This window comes from Anas platyrhynchos, chromosome 28, assembly GCF_047663525.1.
Source record: "Anas platyrhynchos isolate ZD024472 breed Pekin duck chromosome 28, IASCAAS_PekinDuck_T2T, whole genome shotgun sequence".
Classification (NCBI taxonomy): domain Eukaryota; kingdom Metazoa; phylum Chordata; class Aves; order Anseriformes; family Anatidae; genus Anas; species Anas platyrhynchos.
In genome coordinates this window covers 4,437,468-4,456,569 of record NC_092614.1, presented here as the reverse complement: position 1 = coordinate 4,456,569, position 19,102 = coordinate 4,437,468, and the positions used below count along the sequence as shown (strand labels likewise).

Here is a 19,102-nt window from a genome sequence, read left to right as displayed (position 1 = left end):
CTCACTTGCTCATTTTTCTGCATTTCTTGTGTATAAAATTTAAAACTGATCAAATATTAAATATCTGACCTATAGATTGTTCACAATAGCAGAAGTATTTGACTTGGTCCCATGGTGCACTGAATAGTCCCAGTCAAATAATATTGCCTATAACATCCTGGCATTAGACGAGTATGCCTGTGATATTAAAAAATGTCAAAGGCCTCAGAGCTGTCCTGTGTTTAATTTACTAGTGTTTTCCTGTGTTTTCTCGTGTTCAGACCGAGTTTAAAGAATTAGGAAATTGAATCTGAGCTCAAGAAAAAATGTTTTAGTGAGAGGTTGGTCAGACACGGAAACAGGTTGCCCAGACAACCTGTGGACTCTCCATCTGTGGAGATACTGAAACCCCAATCAGACAAGGTTCTGGACAGCTTGTTTGAGCTGACCCCGTTTATGCAGTGGGTTGGATTACAGGATCTCAAAAGAGCCTGTCAAACATAAACAATTCTGTGTGATTATGTGTAACCAGGTTGGTAAATCAACAATAGCACTACAGGAAAAATGCTATTTCATTAAACTCAGAATAATTTCTTTTGAACGAGTTCCAGTTGGAATTCAGGCATCTTCGTTGTGGTATGTAGATGTGCTTAAGCTAGTACTCCATGGATTTTGGCTTACGCATGTTTGCTTGCCAGATCAGTGGTAAGGAGTATCCAAACACTATGAAAACAAAGGTTTTGTTGTCAACACACACACAGAGACAGGCAGATGTGCAGCTTGCCACAACAGAGAACCATTTTGCAAATCCTTATGCATTTGATAACTGACATGCTAAACATCTTCAGTGCTGTTTTGCAATGGAACTGCATATTTGTCATGGCTCCGCTCGAGTGGGCAGCCGAGCTCCACCACAGCCGCTCTCCCACTCCCACTCCTCAAAGAGGAATGGGAAGAAAATATGTGAAAAGAGCTCAAAGGTTGAGATAAGGATGAGAAAATCACTCAATAATTATTGTAACGGGCAAAACAGACTTGGCATAAGGAGATAGTAAGATTTTTTGCCTATTACTAACAAGCTAGAGAAGTGAGAAACAAAGGAAAGAAACCCAAAGCACCTTCCCCCCCCATCCACCCTCTTCCACCTCCTTCCCCCGAGCAGCTCAGGGGAACGGGGGAATGAGGGTTATGGTCAGTCTACAGCACTTCTCTGCTGCTCCTTCTTGGTCACTCTCGTCCCCTGTGCTGTGGGGTCCCACCCACAGGATACAGTCCTTGATGAACTGATCCGGCGTGAGCTTCCGATAGGCAGCAGCTCTTCCAGAACTGCTCCAAATATGGGCCCACACCACGGGGTCCATCCCTCGGGAGAAAACTGCTCCAACCTGGCTCCCCTACAGGCAGCAGCTCCTGCCAGGTCACCTGCTCCTGCGTGGTCTCCTCTCCACGGGCTACAGGTCCAGCCCAGAATCTGCTCCGGCAGGGGTTTTCCACAGGCGGCAGCCTCCATCGGTGCAGGTCCACCTGCTCCACTGTGGTCTCCTCCATGGGCTGCAGCTTGGAACCCTTCTCCACCGTGGTAGTCCATGGGCTGCAGGGGGACATCCTGCTTCACCATGGTCTTCACCACAGGCCGCAGGGGACTTCTGCTCCGGCACCTGGAGCACCTCTCCCCCTCCTTCTTCACTGACCTTGGTGCCTGCAAGGCCGTTCCTCACTCTCCCAGCTGCTGTGTGGCGCAGCGTTTTTTTCCTGTCTTAAATATGCTCTCACAGAGGTGCAAAACAACATCACTTATTGGCTCAGCTCTGGTCAGCAGTGGGGCCCTGACCAAACATGGGGCAGCTTCTAGATCCTTCTCACAGAAACCACTCCTATGGCCCCCCTGCTACCAAAACCTTGACACCTAAACCCACTACACCTTTTGCTTTGCCAACATGCCTCATTGGGTCCAACAGGATACAGGTAGGGAGCCAATTTTGGAGCAGTGAAGAAGCCTTGAAGAAGACATGGGCATCTTGGATCTTTCTTGTAGACATTGCTGAGCTTGCTTGAAGGCACACACCCACAGACAATTGATTGCCAAAGCTGGAAATGGTTCGGTAATGGGTGAGCCTATATCCAGAGGTGGGGTACTGTTTTGAGGACCACTTAGGCCTCGTTGTTCCCCAAGGCAAAGTCTATTTTAATTGAGGGCTGGAGTCACCAAAGTGCGCTAAGTTGCTCCCATCCTGCAGCAGTGGATTCTTGCTGCCAAGGAAATAGTAAGCTGGCACTGAAAATGACGGACAGGGTCCATCATTTTAAGATGGTGTTTGTACCATACTTTCTGTTGGCTTTCTGTTTCTGAGCTGTGGGAAAGAGATTTTAATTCCCCACTAGATGCACCATACAGAAGTTCTGCTGCTGGGCTTGCAGTTGCAATGTATGAACCTCATCCATGATCGAGCATTTGGGCTATGTTGAGTGCATACAACTGAATGACAAATAGTAAATAATATGGATCATAGCAGATGGAGCTATACTCTACTCATTGGCATCCAGTGACAGGATGAGACGCAATGGGAACAGGGTAAAATACAGGAAATTCTGATTACATGTAAGAAAAACATTCTAACTTCAGAGGTAGTCAAACAATGGAACAGGTTGCCAAGAGGTGCTGTGGTGTCTCCATCCTTGAAGATGTTCAGAACTGAACTAGGCAAGACCCTCAGCATACTGCTGTAGTTGACTTGCTTTGAGTGAGTGAGTTGGACTAGAGATCTTAAGAGCTTCCTTCCAACTTCAGTAATTCTCTGTTTAAATGCTAGTAAGCATTGCAGTCCCACACATCTCTTGATGACTCAGACACCTTTGCAGCTGCCATCAGGATTTATGGGACTTCTACTTCCCTTCCTGACGGATTCCTGCTTGGCCATCCAAGGCTCTTTGGGTGCTTTGCCAGAAGTGAAAAATACACGAATGCTTAGCCTTAGAGCTTGGTACATTCCAGTAATCTTTTGTATGCATTAAACAATAAACAATAAACAATTGTTTTATTCTTTTAAACAACATATTTTTGCTAGCAGACTCTCAACACTGGCTAAATATACCTGAAAAAAGCGACCCAAGAAGAGGAGCATGACAAGATCCTATGATTATTGGTGGGCCAGATATTGGTAGAATAAGCTGATAAGGTATATATAAGGTAATTTAACAACTCAAATCTGTGACCCACCTGGGAGGAGCATGTAAGGTTCTATTCCACTTGTTGGAGTTTCTGGCAGCTGCCACTGTGGAGTGACAATCTGTAATGTCTCCACACATCAGCTCTGACACATCAGCTTCCCCATGCAGTCCCATGAGTTAGGGTCAGTTTAAAACCCTTAGCTTTGACCAGGTGATCAACAATATCTGTACTGCTAAACGTGGCAGCTTATAGACTTACAATCATGCTTGTCTCTAATATTCGTCCCTACAAGGCAACACACAAAGCTCAGAGGAGATGAATCCCAACAGAGGTTTCTTCTTTCCCGTTATGGTACTTTTTGTGCTTAGGTAAATCAATCAAATAATACATTTTGCTCTTGGAAATAACACATTACTTACTCTTGGAAGACTAAACGATGTGTCTTGGTTTCTGGAGTTTGTTCAAAGAGAAACTTTGTGTGCTGTACAAAAATATGAGGCAGAAGAATTATGGGAAATCTGGCCAAGATGCCCTGATTTACCAGGTAAAATGGCACATACAGTCATCGCTTATGGACTTAGACTGTGGATGAGACTGATTCCAGTTTCCTTCCCCCTCTGAGAAAGCTAGGGCTGTTTTCTTCCCTCCTCCTGAATGAATACTCTAATGACCTGGAGTCACATATCTGCAATTGCTTCTACAAACCTCTCAGTCACTTTGCCAAAAGCTATTATCCATGGCATAAAGAACAAGTAGCAGGGAGATGCAAAATACAAATGACAGTATGGCCTGGGTAGCAAGATGCAAAATACAAATGACAGTATGGCCTGGGTAGCAAGATAATTGTCTAAGACGCATTGCAGTCTCTGCTACAGTGACTTTACTGTGTTTCTTCTCTTCTCTTCTCTTCTCTTCTCTTCTCTTCTCTTCTCTTCTCTTCTCTTCTCTTCTCTTCTCTTCTCTTCTCTTCTCTTCTCTTCTCTTCTCTTCTCTTCTCTTCTCTTCTCTTCTCTTCTCTTCTCTTCTCTTCTCTTCTCTTCTCTTCTCTTCTCTTCTCTTCTCTTCTCTTCTCTTCTCTTCTCTTCTCTTCTCTTCTCTTCTCTTCTCTTCTCTTCTCAAAACAAGTATTGTTTTTTCTTCTTCTCTTCCCTTTCCTCCCCTGTCAAACAATGAGATGCTCATTACCCAAGCCCCAAGTGGTAAAATGAGGGGAAATGAACTCAAGCTGTGCCAGGGAAGGTTTACATTGGATATTAGGAGAAATTTAACTACTGCAAGGGTTGTGCATCATTGGAATAGGCTACCCAGGAAAGTGGTTGAGTTACCATCCTTGGAGGTCTTCAAGAAACGTGTAGATACAAACCTCAGTAGCATAGTTTAGTGGTGGACTTTAGTACTAAGTTAAAGGTTGGACTAGATGATCTTAGAGGTCTTTTCCAACCTGAATGATTGTATGATCTATTACAAGATTCTGGGAGCATGTGGGGGGTGGAGAATTTTTGTTTGTCTATGAAATAAAGAATATTTCTTTCATAAAGCAAGGCATAAAATTCAAAAAAAAAAAAGAGAGAGAGAGAGAAATCTTCATCTCTAGCATCTGATACAAGGTGATGCATTATGAATACTGAATTAGTAAGTTTCATATATACTCATACTGGACAAAAGAAACAAAAAGTTCCTAAGTGCACTTTGAGATACATCCAATTTCCTAGTGTTTCAAGTTGTTAGGACATTTAAAAACAGTTGAACATAAAAGAAACATTCAATCCAAATATGCAGAGGAGAAGAAAGATTCCTTTCAAGCAGCATAAGTTTATATCTTACTCAGCTCAGCTATAATTTTGACTAGTGCTCCTTTCACTTCTTTGTTCCTCAGGCTGTAAATCAAGGGGTTTAATGTAGGAATTATGACCGTGTAAAAGAGAGCTATGATTTTCTTAGTGTCTTGTGAATTACTGGACTTGGGCTGTAAGTAAATCAAGGTCCCACTACCATAATATAGTGTTACAACAATAAGGTGTGAAAAGCAGGTGGAGAAAGTCTTGCATCTTCCCTCTGCAGAGGAAATCTTCAGAATGCTGGAGATGATGCAGGCATAGGATACCAGGATGAGACAAAATGGTGTAAAGATGACCAGCACTGTGGCTGTAATTATCTGCTTCTCATAGAAGGAGGTGTCAGTGCAGGAGAGCATAATGATTGGTGGAATATCACAGAAGAAGTAGTTAATCTTGTTGGGCCCACAAAATGGCAATGTGAACACCCAAACTGTCTGCACCACAGACACAACATTACCACTAGCACATGACAGCAGGACTAGGAAAAAACAAGCTCTGCTGTTCATGATGATTGCATATCTAAGGGGGTTGCATATGGCCACATAGCGGTCATAGGCCATGGCTGCCAACAGGTAGCATTCAGTAGCTCCTAAGAAAATCACAAAGTAGAGTTGTGTGGCACAGCCCACATAGGAAATTCTCCTCTCCTCTGACAGGAAGTTTACTAACATCTTGGGAACAACAATGGATGCTGTAGAAACATCCAGGAAGGATAAGACCCGGAGAAAGAAGTACATGGGCATGTGGAGGTTGGGATGCACTGTGGCAATGAAGAAGAGAAGATTTCCAGTGATAGTGAATGTATAAATCAAGCAGAATGTGAAGAACAGCAGGTTCTGCAGTTCTGGGTGGTTGGACAATCCAGAGAGGACAAATTCTGTCAGAAGAGTATGGTTTCCTAGTTCTGGTCTTTCTGCTGACTTCATCTGGGAGGAATCGAATGGACAGGGTGTCAGAGGAGTAGTCACTGCAATGAGATCAGAGCATTTCAGCCAGTTACTGAAGCAAGGAGCCTCTGGGAATCCCTGGGGAGGCATTGGATTGAGGGTTACCACTCTGGAGATGGCTTTGCTGAACAAAGAAGGCAATTGCTGTGTGTGCTGTAAGAGTGTAACACTGGTGTTCACTAAGTTTCATAGCGTGGGAGACTGACCCAAACATACAACTATTAGTAGTTGGTATTTAAGGGTTTGCTTCATTACAGGCGTAGGGTTAATTGCCAAGAACATGTGCTCCCCCAGATGTCAGGTTAGTGGTCCCAAATGGTTCCATGGGAATTCCCTGCACTAAAGACAAAGCCCAGCTGGCAACGAAAACACTGACGAAAGAAAGAAAGAAAGAAAGAAAGAAAGAAAGAAAGAAAGAAAGCAAGGAAGGAAGGAAGGAAGGAAGGAAGGAAGGAAGGAAGGAAGGAAGGAAGGAAGGAAGGAAAGGAAGGAAGGAAGGAAGGAAGGAAGGAAGGAAGGAAGGAAGGAAGGAAGGAAGGAAGGAAGGAAGGAAGGAAGGAAGGAAGGAAAGGAATACAACAAAGCAAAACCAAGTAGCCTTTGTCTATTTTTTCTGTTAACGAAAGAAGGGATAATAAAGATACCCACAGAGAACACCAATACGGCATAAAGAGTGAAGTTCAGTGCTGTCTGCCTCATTAGTCACATTGATTCATTATCCTGAAGAGTGCCTCTATGTGTGTGATGCAGATGGAGCACTATGTAGCACTGTGCCAATTGTGGCAGCTTCATGTTTTGTTACTGCCCAGAAGGGGAAACTGAGAGAAAGAGAGAGAAGAGATAAGACTGCCACAGCAGAACAAATGGTCATTAACTCTGCATTCTCCAGGCTCAAGTTCTGTTACCTAGGGGGGAACCCAACATTGGACTACACTAGTGAATCTCAAGGCACAAAATGTTCTTTGGTGGCAGAAGTGTATCCTTATATGGAGAGAGTGGTGCGGAAGTACATTTTCCACACTACATATAGGGACCTTGTCAAGAGATCACAACAAAAGGGAATAATACATTATCAAAACAAGAGCAATGCTCACAACCCTGTCATGATTCAGCCACCTTTTGTAAATACTTAATCCAATTTCTCTGTCTGCTGTATCTTACCCTTTTGCTGCCCTTTTGTCTGTGGTTTTTCTAACATGAACAAGGAAGTCAAAGTTGTGGACGTGGGAGCCACAGATGATTTTAATTTATATATAAAATAAGGGAACTCTTAATATCTTCAGGCATTTAAAAATCTAATGTATTTGAAGGGAATCTTTGTGGTTTTCATTGTTTCTATTGGCATGGAAATGAAAGAATAGTACATTACTGAAGTTCCAGTTTTGAGAGAGACCTCAATATACCTTCTCAGAATAGAGAAGAACATTAAAAGTTACCCTTAGACTGTAAGGACACGTATTTACAATACTTTTCTTAACTTTTGAGGTCCAAGTAGCTGAAGTAGAATCTGCCTAAGCTCTTTGATCATTTACAAAGTTTTAACCTATTGCCTTGGTACAAAGTTTTAACCTATTGCCTTGGTTTAGCTTTTAATTAAAGTTAATTAAATTCCTGGCAGTCATTGCTTTACTGATAGGTTAGTGTTTTATTACCTGATGAAAAACACCTGTGAAGAACAACTCTTACTTTGTGTACTTCTTTTTTAGTAACTATGAGGACTTACAAGTTTTGGTCTTAATACTTCTTTTTGGTCTTAGTACTTCCTTAGTACTTCCTTTGTATAATAACAATAGGCATTTTGAAGTAAGTGTCTTACCTTCAGCAGCCCTGCCGTACAGTGTCTCCAAAACGGGTTAGGTGATTTTAACTAGAAGAATTTCCTTTTTTTTTTTCTTCTTACGTTACAGACAGCATTGGACCGATGATACCTACAGCCAGCTTACATTGCAGTGTCCCCTCACAAAGCTTACATTTTTGTTGGTTTGGTTTGGTTTGGTTTGGTTTGTTTCTTGGCCAAGAGAACATCTGAACTACCTCTGAGTCATCATTTACTCCGAGTTTAAGTAGACTCTCTTGAAATCCCTATTTCCCTTTTGGGTGGGATCTATTTCAGATGACTTTGGAACTGTAGAAGTTGGTTGATCTGAACTTGAGGCTCCCTCTGTAGACAATGGGAGGGAGCGAGCCAATTCCATACTTCTAATAGTAGATTAAATGCTATTTTGAGTGGCAAACTTCTCTTACTTGTCTGTAAAGGGGCATCAGAGTGACTTCTTCAGACTTAAGCATATCATGTTTTACATGTTTAATGCTATGAATTGTGCATCCTGAAAGAGTTGATGATCATTGTTAACCAAGAGAGTGTGAAAAATAGCTGAAAACATCAAAAGATGTGTGATTCAAGTGATATAACTATGGGAGAGAAAGCTTTGTTTTAGCCCTACCTTAACCACTGATCTAGTCTGCTGTCTTTGTCTATTTGGACTGGATGCTTTTAGGGGCTGTAGCTGACATTTCATTCGTTTCTAGCTAATTATTTTGAATCTTCAGTCTTACCTACTTTTTAGCTTTGAATCCTCCCCTCCCGTCCCCTCCCCTCCCCTCCCCTCCCCTCCCCTCCCCCCTCCCCTCCCCTCCCCTCCCCTCCCCTCCCCTCCCCTCCCCTCCCCTCCCTCCCCTTCCCTTCCCTCCCCTCCCCTCCCCTCCCCTCCCCTCCCCTCCCCTCCCCTCCCTCCCCTCCTCCCTCCTCTCCTTCCCTTCCCTTCCCTTCCCTCCCTTCCCTTCCCTTCCCTTCCCTTCCCTTCCCTTCCCTTCCCTTCCCTTCCCTTCCCTTCCCTTCCCTTCCCTTCCCTTCCCTTCCCTTCCCTTCCCTTCCCTTCCCTTCCCTTCCCTTCCCTTCCCTTCCCTTCCCTTCCCTTCCCTTCCCTTCCCTTCCCTTCCCTTCCCTTCCCTTCCCTTCCCTTCCCTTCCCTTCCCTTCCTTCCCTTCCCTTCCCTTCCCTTCCCTTCCCCTTCCCCTTCCCCTTCCCCTTCCCCTTCCCCTTCCCTTCCCCTTCCCTTCCCTTCCCTTCCCTTCCCTTTCCTTCCCTTCCCTTCCCTTCCCTTGAAAGAGAAAAAAAAACTTGAAAGGCAAGTTTTACAATGACATGTCACTCCCAGAAAGAACTGAGACATCAGAATTCATTTCTGAAACAACCTCAAAGACACCAGTATCAAAGATTACGGCATTGAGTGGGTATATCACATCCCCTGTCGTGCACAAGCCTCTGGAAAAAATGGAAAAATACAATGGACTGTTAAAGACTACACTAAGAGCAATGGGTGCTGGGACATTCAGACACTGGAATATGCATTTGGAAAAAGCCACCTGCTCAGTCAACGCTAGGAAATCTGCCGGTTGATCTGACCCTGCCCAGTCAAAATTTTTATTTAACGTAGAATGGGATAAAGTCCCTGTAATGCACATAAAAACAAAACAAGCAAACAAACAACAACAAACAACAAACTACACGCTGGCAAAGACAGTCTTGGTTATTCTTGCCTCAGGCAAGAGCAAACCAAAGAAGAATGAATTTTGATGGAAGTAAAGTGCAGCAATGATACAGCTGGAGAAGTATCGTAGTATTGCACCAGAGCTGGTCTCTGCATGCAAAAATTTAACACCACACACCACCTCTTCTACCCTGAAAGACCATTATGTCTGATGGAGCCCAAAGTCATGAAAGCTACAGCCCTTGCATAGAGGGCTGAACCACAGAGGGATAGTCCATAGACCAAGGGGTATCTGTGTGTATATATCAAAAGGCTGGAAAGGCGGTGATGATTAATGAGAATGGTTTGGAAACTGTGACACCTGACCATGACATAAATGGTATAGAATAAGAGGTGGATATTGCCCTGGTTTTGGCTAGGACAGAGTTAATTTTCTTCATAGTGGCTGCTATGGTGCCATGTTTTGGATGTAGGAAGAAAATAATGCTGATAAGACACTGGTGTTTCAGTTGTGGCTAAGCAGTTCTTACCCTAAGCCAAGGGCTTTTCAGCTTCTCATATTGCCCTGGTAGTGAGGAAGTTTAGAATCCACAAGAAATTGTGAGGGGACGCAGCCAGGACAGCTGACCCAAACTGAGCAGAGGAGTGTTCCATACCATATGACACCACACTGAGCAATAAAACTGCAGGGAGTTGACCAAGGGGGCTACCATTATCTGGGGACAGGTTTGGCATGAGTTGGGTGTTAGCGAGAAACTGTGTTGCGTATCACTTGTTTTTTGTATTCTTCCCCCTCTCCCCCATTTTCTTTCCTATTAAACTGTCTTTATCTCAACCCATGAGTTTTATCTGTGTGGTACTTAGCTGCTGGCTGGGTTAAACCACAGCACACTGGCTGTCCAGGTCTCCAAGTACCCAGCGAAAAATCCTAAAATCTGAATAAGTCTGTGATGAACCTTTGCCTCTTCTGTGATGGAACACAGTGGCATAAACTAAATTAAACTAAACTAAATTGCGGTAAATACCTGTATATTAAATGAGTAAGACTTTCCCATTCTTATGCAATAGCTTTGTTCTGTGTTCATCACTCCTTAATTTCCTGGACTACTATATTATTGTGATAACGATAAATTACCAATATTTCACGCAATGCATTGATCTGAACAAAGAATATTTCTTAAAAGAAAGTTTGGAGATTTTGAAAATTTTGAAATAGAATATGCTTTCAAAAACAATCAAAAATATTTTCATGCTTATTGTCAAGTCTTATGTTCTGCATTTTTTCATCTGATCACAAATAGTCCACATGAAAAGAAAATCAAAATGAAAACACAGAAACAAACAAAAAATAAATCTGGAACAACCATATATAAGTTCCCTAGAATTTAAAAAAAATAGAAACTTAAAAAATAACTGGACCCTTAGTAAAATGAACTACTGTAATGGACAAGGGATGTTTTCATTGGTTTAATTTGTGTTGTTGATTTTCTGTTTTCATACAGGTTCATTGCTTTATTAGTCTACAACCACTTTGATTTCCTAGCAGCTGTTACCTTCAGAGACAGCATCTTAGTCTAGCATCAATTGTTATTTAAATTTCTTTCTATGATTCTATGATTCTTCTTCTAAAGCAAAAATCAGTTATTAACACATTATCTAACTTCGCTTTTACATTTCTCTGTAAAAGAAAACAACCATCTAAGAAAGGAATGACAGTTGTGAATTTCTCATTCTGAGAAAGACATTGTTGAGAAATTTCTTGATGGCATTCTTCATCTCTGTGTTCCTTAATGTGTAGATTATGGGATTCAGCATTGGGGTGATGATAGTATAAAGAGACGACATGGCTTTGTCCGCCACAAACTTTTTGAATGGCCATGCATAGATGAAGATGCAGGGTACAAAATGGATGCTCACTACTGCAACTTGGGCTCCACAAGTGGAAAAGGCTTTGTGCTTCCCTTGTGTGATATGTGCCCTGATTTTGACCAAGATGACAACATGTGACACAATCAGGACAATAAATATGAGAATCATAAGCAGTCCGCTGTTGGAAACCATGAGCAACTCAACCGCATAGATATCTGTACAGGCTAGTTTGATTACCTGTGGGAAATCACAGTAGAAATTGTCTAGTAAATTTGGTCCACAGAATGGCAACTGAATGATCAGTGCTACCTGCACCATAGAATGAACAAATCCCCCTATCCATGCTCCTGCAGCCAGGCCAAGGCAAACATTGTGATTCATGATATTTAAGTACTGCAAAGGTTTATGAACAGCCACATACCGATCCAGAGTCATCACTGTGAGGATGACAACCACAGCACCTCCTGTGAAATGGAAGAAGAAAATCTGTGCAATGCATCCTCCAAAACTAATGGACTTATACTCAGACAGGAAGTCCCATAGCATCTTGGGCAGAGTCACTGAGGATTCGCTGAGGTCTATGAGGGCTAAATTTCCTAGAAAAAAGTACATAGGCTTGTGAAGCTCTTGATCTATGATTACTGTGGTGATGATAGTGACATTTCCAAGCCAAGTCATTGTGTAAATTATGAGGAAAGTTGCAAAAAGTACATACTGTAACATGGCACTTTCAGTAAAACCAACAAAGAAAATATTTTTCACAGTGGTGGTGCAATTCTCCAGCTCCATTACTACCCTATAGGATGCAACCAACAGGGACAAGATTAGGTGAAGTAGTTATTATTCATAAATATACTTGCTAAGAGTAGTCTATTAGCTACTCTATTGTTCTGCCTCAAATGTGATAGGCCTTTGTATTTCTTTAGCTTTTCTTGCACTGCAGTTTTAATCTCTAGAAGTCCTCTTCCTACAAAGTCTTCCAGTACATCCTTGAAAATGATCAGCCATAGGATTCATGTCATTTGACTCTAAATGCAGGTTTCAATTCGGAATTTTGGCACCTAATTTTGCATATCTGCATTTTATCCATCTTCATGTAAACTACACTTCTAAGCTTTCGCTATAGTTAAAGTAGGTGGGCATGATTTGACTAAGTGTAAGTGCTCAGTGTCATTTTAGATATCCCTAGGTAATCCAGATATAATCACAGAACTGGGAGATGTGACATAGTATCTATGTAAAACCTTGGCATCCTGCTGTTCTAGAGACAGCTGCTGTGTATCACCAGGAGATCTCATATAGCATAGATATAGGTGTTTAGTCAGCTGAATTCCATCGTTGGGCTTTGGTCAGTAAATTCAAACAAAAACTAGAGTATCAAAATACTCTCCGTAAAAGAAAACTTATTCCTTCAGCTGTCCATGTTCCAAATGTTCAGTCTATGTGTGGGATTCAAGTTGAATTTCTACAGATGTGTCCTCCTTCCTTCTTTCCCTCCTTTCCTCCTTCATTCCTTTTTTCCTTCCTCCCTCCCTTCCTTCCTCCCTTCTTCCCTTCCTCCCTTTTTCCCTTCCTCCCTTCTTCATCTTCCTCATTTATTCCCTCATTCTAATGACTCTGCATGCAACTGCAGACCTGCTGTATTTATTTCCCATATTGCAATATAGCTACTTTTTTAATCACACCAAGAAGACCTCAGAAAAGTTAGAGAAATAATTTGATCCTTTTTCACATGTCAAGAGGCAGGTAACATGACATACCTAGCAGATTCTGGAGTTTCTTCTTCTCCAAAAGTGGCCTGAATCCTTGTCTGTGGTATGGATGATGAAGAGCTGTGATGGGAAACTTCTTGGGATAGCTAACTTTGAAATCAGCAAAGATGACGTGAGGTATGGATTCTTCAAATACACAAGAGCCAGTTGTATTCTAAACATGTCTGTTATTCCTTGTGCAGTTTGGTGGAGGCTCAAGCTTCCTGCTAGTGGGTAAAAAGATTGTTGCAGATAACACTTCGCTTTCATGTGACATACACTAAAATAAAAAAAAAAAAAAAAAAAATCTTCAGGGGCTTTAAAATATTGTAGAATCTGCAAGGTATGTGTTCTCAGTGTTACTTGTACCTTTTGGAAAACCAGAAGTGTTTCTTCAGTCTGCATGCTCAGTATAAAAGAGCTAGTCTCAGGGTTTTACCCTTCTCTTTAAAGATGCAAATTGTCTATCCAAATTTTGATAGTTGAAATTTACAAGATTCACCTTAGCTAGTTGTCTACACTGATTTCACACTAAACACAACGAAACAATTCTTTTCACAGCACAGCTTTAAAAAGACCTTTTAGGTGTTTACCCCAAAGTAAACGAAATCAAGTTCAGTAGTATTGCTTTCTCCTTAGACTATACAATGTCTTAATGTCTATCTCCGATGAGTTTCTGAATAATTTCAGCTAAGGGCTTGTCAATGATTGCAGCACTGCAACAGGTAGTTGCTTAGTAAAACTGTCATAATTGAGTATGTGATTGGCTGCTTTAACGCATGAGTGAAGGGGATGTATTCCACATAAATTTAAGCATTTAGACACTTTAATTAGGAGTGAGCAAGCGTGCAAGCATGCAAGCAAACAAATAAGATTTTTTTTTTTCCAGGCAATGAGATCTGCTAGGTAGCATAATGTAGACAGATAGGATAATAGGATTCATCTCACTTAAACATAGCTGCCTAAAATTTAATTGACTAAGTCTACACATATCATCCAGTTCCTATCTGTAAGCAGTGGGACAAGATAGTTATCTATAAGCAGAATTTATCTCATTATTGTTGTCCCAAACTGGTCAGATGAATCACCACAGCTGCTGATACAATTTCAAAAGGGGAGTAATATCCATTTACCAGAAAAGGAGTAAGGGAGCTGGTGCTCATGTTTTTCCAGGCCTAGTCTAGGAGACAAGCTATTCTTTGTCTAGTGTACGGGAATGGAAAGGGTTGTTTCTATTGTTACTTCACCGCCTTGATTTTTTTTAAATTTTTGCCTCCTTAGGAAATATCTTCACTTTGCCAATTAAGTTACCTGTACAATTTGCCCTCGGTACCTCCTGTGATTACTCATCCGGGATTACTCTTGCTTCAAATCCAACCTCTTCAGGATGTTCTGAAGACTGGTGCAGTTCTGAGGAGAGCTCACTCCATTTTCTGTTTTCTATTGGCAGTAAGGTTGACACCACATAAACTTTGACTTTTTTTCACCAGAAACAATTTGTAAAGCTGTCCCGGCTTTTGCTGCACTCTCAAACACTCCTAGATGACCTTACCTTATTGCATGTAACAATGGCACTTTGGCATTCATGTTTCAAACCTTCTTCTGGGTAATGGTTCAGGCACTTCAGCATGTAATAATAACAATTACATTTTAAGATGCTTTATTGGTCTCTGAGAGAGGTCTAGCTTAACTGATCGTAACATAAACACAGCCAGTCTTAAGCAGTGAACTTGAGCTGCACTGCAAGATGTTTTTTAGAAGGGAAAAAAAATAACTCCATAGGATACCTCTTTGTATTACAGATAAATACATCATGTTAGCAATGAAGATGAGGCTGATGCAGCTTCATGTCTCCAGGACCAGCCAGAACCAAGGCTGAACATCTATCTCCAGTTGACACACACACACAGAGCAAAGCTACACACCATACGTATGTACAAATATACATACATGGCTAGAACACAGAGGACCCTTGAAAAAGGAAGGAAGGAAAGGAAAGGAAAGGAAAGGAAAGGAAAGGAAAGGAAAGGAAAGGAAAGGAAAGGAAAGGAAAGGAAAGGAAAGGAAAGGAAAGGAAAGGAAAGGAAAGGAAAGGAAAGGAAAGGAAAGGAAAGGAAAGGAAAGGAAAGGAAAGGAAAGGAAAGGAAAGGAAAGGAAAGGAAAGGAAAGGAAAGGAAAGGAAAGGAAAGGAAAGGAAAGGAAAGGAAAGGAAAGGAAAGGAAAGGAAAGGAAAGGAAAGGAAAGGAAAGGAAAGGAAAGGAAAGGAAAGGAAAGGAAAGGAAAGGAAAGGAAAGGAAAGGAAAGGAAAGGAAAGGAAAGGAAAGGAAAGGAAAGGAAAGGAAAGGAAAGGAAAGGAAAGGAAAGAAGAGAAGAGAAGAGAAGAGAAGAGAAGAGAAGAGAAGAGAAGAGAAGAGAAGAGAAGAGAAGAGAAGAGAAGAGAAGAGAAGAGAAGAGAAGAGAAGAGAAGAGAAGAGAAGAGAAGAGAAGAGAAGAGAAGAGAAGAGAAGAGAAGAGAAAAGAAAAGAAAAGAAAAGAAAAGAAAAGAAAAGAAAAGAAAAGAAAAGAAAAGAAAAGAAAAGAAAAGAAAAGAAAAGAAAAGAAAAGAAAAGAAAAGAAAAGAAAAGAAAAGAAAAGAAAAAAAAGAGAAGAGAAGAGAAGAGAAGAGAAGAGAGAAGAGAAGAGAAGAGAAGAGAAGAGAAGAGAAGAGAAGAGAAGAGAAGAGAAGAGAAGAGAAGAGAAGAGAAAAGAAGAGAAGAGAAAAAGAAAAGAAAAAGAGAAAGAAAAGAAAAGAAAAGAAAAGAAAAGAAAAGAAAAGAAAAGAAAAGAAAAGAAAAGAAGAAAGAAAAGAAGAAAGAAGAGAAGAGAAGAGAAGAGAAAGAGAAGAGAAGAGAAGAGAAGAGAAGAGAAGAGAAGAGAAGAGAAGAGAAGAGAAGAGAAGAGAAGAGAAGAGAAGAGAAGAGAAGAGAAGAGAAGAGAAGAGAAGAGAAGAGAAGAGAAGAGAAGAGAAGAGAAGAGAAGAGAAGAGAAGAGAGAAGAGAAGAGAAGAGAAGAGAAGAGAAGAGAAGAGAAGAGAAGAGAAGAGAAGAGAAGAGAAGAGAAGAGAAGGAAGAAAAGAAGGAAGGAAGAAAGAATTGGATGAGGAACACTGACAGAATGAAATGCAAACTCTGCTGACTGGCCTACAAAATTTTAATTTTTTAGTTTGCTTTTTAAAGAGAAAGGTAACATAAGCCATCTCAGGGTACATTGTTTGCCTGACTTCAGAATCTTCACAACAACTAACTAATGGCAAAATGGTTAATTATATTTAGCATTTTTTTGTTGTTGTTGTTTAGATGTGCCCAGGGAAATTAACTTCCCTGTGCAACACTGGAAGCCTAATTAAAACGCTGGAGAAACAAAGTTAAGGAAACTTCATTTAAGCTTCAACTAACTTTGCTTCTGAGAGCTGATCTACTTTTACCTCTATGAAATGAGTTAGAAAATTTGATTTTTTTTTTTTAATTTTATTTCCAAAACGGGCAAGGTAAGATCTAAAGTGACTTTTTGTTTTATTTTGTAAAAAGATTATTTACTCTAATACAGTAACACTAGAGTGATCAGCCTGAATCACTTCAACGGAACATGCCTTTCAAATGGCTACAGATTTTACTTTTGCCTCTTTTAAAGATGATTCAGATTGCGCTCCAAGAGGAAATAAACATTCAAAATAATTCATCCATTAATTCTAAACATTGTTTATATGAGCTCACCCATCAAACTCTACCAGCAATATATCATGTTCCCTGAATTCACCTCTTCTGCTCCTTGTTTCTATATGCCACATGTGCATGAAACAAACCCAGATGAATAGCTCACACAAACAGGAACTTATGTGGTTGATAGTGAGATTGGTCTTCAGCTAGCGTAAATCAGAATTTCACCTCTAATAATAAATACTGTTTTTTTGTGTCTAAGAAACACAGCTATTGATTTTGCTACAGTCTACCTCACTCACACATGCCATCCTGTCTCCTTCATAAAGAACAGACGTTCTGGTCAAATTGTGCCATTTAGTAGATCATAGCTTCACAGGATGTAGCCAAAATAGACCTAGGCAGCAGCTTATGGTTGGATTCATGTCTCTAACTCCCATACATGAACTATTGATTCCAACATGTCCAAATGATGGGTTTTTGTTTGTTTGTTTCCTTCTTTTTCATTTCTTTTTGTACGCCAACTCATTGGCATTAATAACCTGGAAAGATGGAGAGGAACACAAGGTGGATGTATTGTCTGTCCAACTTTAGAAGTATGAAGAAAGCCTCTCTTCCGCTCTATGGGCCTGTGTCTCAGCTGTGAGGAAACTTTCCCAAGAGGTCCAGCAAATCAAAGAGTTATGCCCTAATCCTTATCTATATGAACCAGTGTCTCACCTGTTAGGAGAAAGTGCTCCTCTGCCCAAGAGAGGACATAGCGGGTACACACCATGTGCCATGCTGTGGTTTTACCTGTGCAACCAGAGGGAGGACATGAGGAAGTGGAATGGAAAATCTACCTCAACACTAACACATAGATACACAAATTACAAGGAAAAACAATGGAAAAAGGGACTGAAAAAGGGACTGCTAAGAAAATGACTGCTCCAGTATCCAGTGAGCAGATCTCCAGAACAGATGAGTTGAGTTTACTCCTGGCTTCAATGAAGGGACATTTGATCCACATTTACATGACGTGAGTAATGAATTTCAACACAGTGACCACAACTGATTGGAAGGGCCCTGCCTCCAGCCAGGCAGAGGAAAGGAGCAATCAGGTTTATTGGACTGTGTGGATACAAAGGCTTGGCACATCAGACCCACAGAAGTATTAGGCTCTAGTGGACACTAATACACGGTGTAACTTAATGCCATCAAGTTAGAAAGGGGCAGAACCCATCTTTGTTACTGGAGTGACAGGGACAGCTGGTTGCATTGGAGGCTGAGGTGAGTCTAACAGGAATTGAGTGGCAAAAGCACTTGGTGACAAGTCTGGAGGCTCTGGTGCATCTTTATCATAGACTACCTCATGGTATGGTATTTTAAGGATGCCAAAGGGTACTAGTGGGCTTTTGGCATAGCTGCCTTGGAGACAGAGGAAATTAAACAGCTGTCTACCTTGCCCAGTCTCTCAGAAGACCCTTCTGTTATGGGACTGAAGAGGTCTGAAGAACAGCTGATATTGCTAATACATTTTTTGCAATCCCTTTGGCAGCAGAGTGCAGGCCACACTTGGCTTTCACTTGGAGTGGTGTCCAGTACACCTGGAATCAACTGCCCCAGGGTGGCAATACAGCCCTACCACTTGCCATAGACTGATCCAGGCTGCACTGGAACAGGGGGAAGCTCCAGAGCACCTGCAATACATTGATGACATCATCAAGTGGGACGGTACAGCAGAAGGAGTATTTGAGAAACGGAAGAAAATACTCCCAAGTCCTTCTGAAAGCTGGTTTTGCTATAGACCAAAGTGATATCAAGGGACCTGCAAAGCAGATCCGGTTTTTAGAAATAAATGGCAAATTGGATATGGTCAAATTCCAGTGGATGTGATCAACAAAATAACAGCTATGTCTCCACCAGCTAGCAAAAAGGAAACAGCTTTCTTAGGATTTTTTTGGCCTAAGAAAAGCTTTCTTAGACTTCGTGGGTTTTTGGAGAACGCAAATTCCAAACTACAGTCTGATTGTATGTTGTCTCTATCAAGTGACCCAGAAGAAGAACAATTTCAAATTGGGCCCTGACCAACGACAAGCCTTAGAACAAATTAATCAGGATATTCATCATGCTGTAGCCATTGGGCCAGTCCAGGAAGGACAAAAATCTAAAAAACATGCTCTACACTGCAGCTGGGGAAGAATGTCCCCACCTGCGACATCTTTCAGAAAGTACCAAGGGAGACCCCAAGTCATCCCCTAGAGTTTTGGAGTCAGGAATATACAGGCCAGCACGTGTATAGGCTGCTTGAGGGGTAGGCCTGACCATGGACACTTGGAAAGGCCAACTGGTTACTCAACACTAGGGTATCTGCCAACCAAACT

The 19,102-nt window shown here is 41.4% G+C and overlaps 2 protein-coding genes across 2 annotated transcripts; both read right to left on the bottom strand.

The window, feature by feature from the left end:
- Window positions 1–4,961: 4,961 nt before the first annotated feature.
- On the bottom strand, window positions 4,962–5,912 carry LOC139999657 (olfactory receptor 10A7-like). The gene has a single exon (XM_072028782.1). The coding sequence runs from the start codon at window positions 5,910–5,912 to the stop codon at window positions 4,962–4,964; it is 951 nt and encodes a 316-aa protein (XP_071884883.1).
- A 5,210-nt stretch (window positions 5,913–11,122) lies between these two features.
- LOC101793743 (olfactory receptor 4D1-like) lies at window positions 11,123–12,082 on the bottom strand. The gene has a single exon (XM_013110145.4). The coding sequence runs from the start codon at window positions 12,080–12,082 to the stop codon at window positions 11,123–11,125; it is 960 nt and encodes a 319-aa protein (XP_012965599.4).
- Between the last annotated feature and the right edge of the window lie 7,020 nt (window positions 12,083–19,102).